The sequence below is a fragment of the Papaver somniferum genome, chromosome 3 (genome assembly GCF_003573695.1).
Source record: "Papaver somniferum cultivar HN1 chromosome 3, ASM357369v1, whole genome shotgun sequence".
Classification (NCBI taxonomy): Eukaryota; Viridiplantae; Streptophyta; class Magnoliopsida; order Ranunculales; family Papaveraceae; genus Papaver; species Papaver somniferum.
This window is the reverse complement of record NC_039360.1, coordinates 100,112,371-100,116,902: the sequence shown is the minus strand read 5'-3', so window position 1 is coordinate 100,116,902 and position 4,532 is coordinate 100,112,371. Positions and strand designations below refer to the sequence as shown.

The window sequence follows — 4,532 nt, the reverse complement described above, 5'->3', positions numbered from 1 at the left end:
ATTCATGATCCTTAATTTAATTAGCCAAATGTGATTTCTAGCAAGGAAAAAAAATAAAAAAATAAAAAAATGAAATGATATGTCCCACATAAAAAACCCGGATGCACAGTGTGACTCTCCGACTGCCTCGGGGGTAAAATACGGGGGAACAAGAGCTTTCACCAAAATCCTGTCCATGAAAATTGGTGTCAATCTTGTTTTTCCTCTGGACTCCGGTGAACAAAATGCCCACCGAGGAGGGATGATCTTATTAGAGCTTCTCCAATGGAGGTTGTGTGTCTTTCCTATGTGGCACTATAAACAAGACGTCCTCCTTCCTATTTGGCGTCTAATTTTCTGAAAAGTGAGGAGAAAAAATATCGTTCTCCAACACTATTATTCTTTGACCTCTTCATCGCCTAGTTGTGAACTTGTAAAAAAAAGAATTCAACTTAATCTTAAGATTTTATTAAGTTTTTCTCCTGCATAAACTTAGATTTTATTCGTAAAGCTAAAATTAATTGAAAGAGCGTAAAAGGAAAACGATTGGAATAAAAGCAAATGGTTGAAAAGTGTAGAGGTTGCAGAACTATTGCACCACGATTCAATTGATCGAAGAGCATGAAAAGATTACAGTTATGAATCATATATTATTCATTAAGTTTATTTTGGTTATGGTTATGATTACGATATAATTCCTTTGATAAATCTTATGTATAATTTTGAATCTACCTAGAAACTAAAATTGCTCAAGAATTTCTGAATTGATGCAATCCAAAAGTTCCTAAACCTCTATTAATATCTTTTATACAGTATTAATTTTGCAGCATGAAACATCATCTATAGAAAATTTAATATAGGACTGAACATCAGGTCATTACGAGCACTGTAACAACCAAAGACGTGACTAAAATTAGTCCCGAAAATTATTTACAGATCAAATATGATTGATCCAAATTAGTTGTATGCTTGTATGATTTTGATTTTGTAACTCTCCGAGGCTCGTGAAAAAATGGAAGAACATAAGTTATGGTAGTTCTAATTTAAATTAGAATTGTTATTAAATAAAATATTATTTATTAAAAAAATTATTGAGTAGGATGAGTAGACATCTTTTATGTGAACCTCTAAAACAAGAGGTTGAGCAAGAAGATGTCTTCCCATAACCATGCCATGTCATCTATACATTGATCATAGAGGTTACGTTCCGAAAAAGATTTTTGGAAATTTGAATGTGTATCCTACATGTATTAAGACTTTTTTCCACACACTCCCATCGGAGAAGCTCTTACCGATGAAGTACATTTACTTAGATCATCATCATACGTGTCCAAGTAACACGAACGGCCTGGGGGTATTTTAGTCATCTTGAGAAAATATCGTACTCCCACGTTCACGTGATTATCTGAGCCAAGCAAGCTTTTCCCCTCAAAAGTGATGGTCTTTCAAACTTCAAAACTTGGCTCTGCATTTCTGTTCAATTCATTGTTGTAGAAACTTGTACGAGAGACTCTGACTGACACTGATAAGACTCAATTAAACCTACCCCCAGGGGTTTAATTGAGAACCTCTACTGTTCATTAAAACAATCATACCAAACAAAAACCCTCTTTCTTGTCTTCTTCTTCTCCTTCTCCTCATTCAGCAAATAAAAAACCCTAGAAATCATCTTCAATGGAGGTCGATTGGTCTAAACTTCCACCTTATTTGGTTGAATTAGTAGCATTAAAACTAACCCTAGATACTGATTACATCAAATTTCGTTCAGTATGTCCAAAATGGAGATCTTTATTATCTCCTTCATCTCCTCATTTACCACCATGGTTGATGCTTACTTTTTGTGCTGATCCTCAACTTCCTACTCGTCGCCAGTTTTACTTCAATGGTGGAGGTGGTGCTTCTAAATGTGATTTTCAAAACCGGTTGAAATTACCTGAAGAAGATTGTAAATGGGGTCGTTGTGTTGGGTCTTCTAATGGTTTGATCGTTCTTCTTTCAGGTAAAAATTCAGACATTCTTCTCTTTAACCCCATTACTAGAACTCAAGTCTTTCTTCCAAAGTTTAAAATTTTCCCAAAAGTGTCATGTATTCGGAAAATAGTGTTGTCCAAAGAAGGGGGTGATTGCATTGCTTTAGCAAGTATTAGTAAACGATTTGAATTAGGCTACTGTAAGAAAGGAAACAAAGCATGGTCAGTTATTAAGGAAGCTAGAGGTTATGGGTATGATATTATCTATTTTAAGGGTTTATTTTATGGTGTTAACATCATTGGGTGGTTAGCTATTTGTGATGTTAATGGGGTTTCACCAGTAGTCACTGTAATCAAACCATCTATATCAGTGCTGTATTGGGATAAAGATGACCTATTTCACAAGTTTTATCTAGTGGATTCATTTGGAGAATTGTTGTTGGTTGCTCGTTATCTTAGTGTTGTAAATGATCCCAAGTTTAAGAATAGTGATGTTATCAAGACGAGTAAATTTCGGGTTTTTAGACTAGATACATCTGCAGCCTCGTCGTCGTCATCATCATCGAGCTATGCAAAATGGGTTGAAGTGTACGATTTAGGTGAGCGGATGCTGTTTGTGGGTGGGGGAAGCTCTGCATTGTGTTTAGCAGCGTCTGAGGTTTCTGGTTGTGAAGGGAATTGCGTATATTTTGTTAGTGAATATAATGATAGTCCTTGGAATCCTGATACAGGTGTTTTTAATTTAGCCAATTCTAAGATTCAGCCCTTAAAGTTTCCTAACAGTGAATGGCGCTGTACTCCTACTGCTGTTTGGGTTAAGCCTTACCCATGTTAAATGGAAAGTTTGGTCATCAACGTCCCAAGATGAAAATGGTTAACCAGACCAGCTGGTATAATCTTACGTTTTGGAGGGCAACAGTAAGTCTTCTTGCTAGTCTAGTGGTCTTGTAATTATCGTAATAGGAAGGAAGCTTTAAAATCGCACATCCTTCAAATCTAGTATTGTTTAGGAATCCCAATCACTAGAGTATAACTAATATTTTGTACTTAAGCTACTAATATAATGAATGAGTTTTTCAGTTCTAAATTTTTATTCATTTTTTTTTAGATTCTATCAGTTTGAGTTCAAATATGATAATCTTCTTCTCTATGGCTAACTCTTATATGTACGTTATTAAGCATTCTTTGATTTCTGAACCAAAACCTGAACCTCTTATAAATGCTAACTCTGATTTGGGTTGCACTACTCAGATACTTGTAATAGCATTTTGATTCTTCAGTGATTTCCTCTGTGATTTTGATTTCTGAACCAAAACCTGAACTTATAAATGCTAACTCTGATTTAGGTTGCATTACTCAAATACTTGTAATAGCATTTTGATTCTTCAGTGATTTCCTCTGTGAGGATCTATATGGTGACTAAAACATGTTTTGCTTGTATGAAAAAGAATATTAGAGCAGGATCTCCCAACATTTTCTCATTGGTTGTGGGATGTCCAAACTCTGATGTCGTGGGATCAAAATCTGCAGCACATCTGCTGGTACTTAGTCCACTTTTTTTTTTTATCTATTAAGAACACCATTGATGGGTTCGTCGTGCCTGTCGTTACATAGTAGCAGTTTCTCTGCACTTGACTTTGGCCTTGTAGCCTTTTTCAAAAGTCGAGTTACTACTTTTACAAAGAGTTGAACTACGGCTGAGGTGTAAGGAAGCTGTGGATATGCATGAAATTGAATATGGGGTTTCTCTTATGTCAAAGGAAAGAGAGAATATATGTGTGGATTTTAAATTTTGAATGAGGTTGCAGTTTCTATGGTGGTGCACATACAAGTCTGAGTTGGAAGTCATCTTTTTTCTTACTGGCTTTGAGAATCCTGGAAGTAGAGGAGGAAGCGACTCACATGTCAATTGATAGGAGGTTGGAGGTTTTCAATGGGGTCAGAAATCAATCGAATTGTGAGTCTTACATGGAAGTGGAGTAGCTGAGATAGGTGAGTCTACTTTATGAGATGCTTAAAAGGATTTCGGAATCCAACGGCCAAAATGTTAACATGCTCTTAATGTTGGATGCTAGAACTGTGGCTGTAGGTCACATGTATTTCTGCGCATAGCAGAAGAGTCTAGATTTATTTGGCTAATGTGAAGTGAAAAGAAGTTGGGTGAGCAAGAGCTGCCTGGTCTCATATGTGCCAATTTCAAACTGATACAGTTCCAGGTTTGCTACCACAATTTCCTCTATAGTTCTTGTCACATGTGCTTGGTGTGTCATATTAGAAGGTTTCTCTGGTATATCAAATACTTCAAATGTATACTCTTGTTGTTTGTGAATGTCGCTTTTAAATGTTCTTATCTGTGTTTGTTTCACATTACCATGGGCACGATGATTAATTATGGTTAGTATAAACAACACATGCTCTTAAATGCATAAAAATAAAACATTTTCACAGACCTAGATCCCTGAAACAGAGTAAAAACTGTGGACTCTGTTTTAGCGTCTGCTCAAAGTTCTTTAGATAATTGTTCAAGTACCAGCATCTTCTGTTACACCTTCATGCTGTCTGTTCAGACTTTGTTTTAAAGCT

The 4,532-nt window shown here is 35.9% G+C and overlaps 1 protein-coding gene across 1 annotated transcript; it reads left to right on the top strand.

Moving 5' to 3' along the window:
- Positions 1 to 1,431: 1,431 nt before the first annotated feature.
- LOC113361518 (F-box protein SKIP23-like) lies at positions 1,432 to 3,245 on the top strand. Its single transcript, XM_026604745.1, has one exon. It carries the CDS (start codon positions 1,654 to 1,656, stop codon positions 2,782 to 2,784), a length of 1,131 nt encoding a protein of 376 aa, XP_026460530.1. The 5' UTR covers positions 1,432 to 1,653; the 3' UTR covers positions 2,785 to 3,245.
- The last annotated feature ends 1,287 nt before the right edge of the window (positions 3,246 to 4,532 follow it).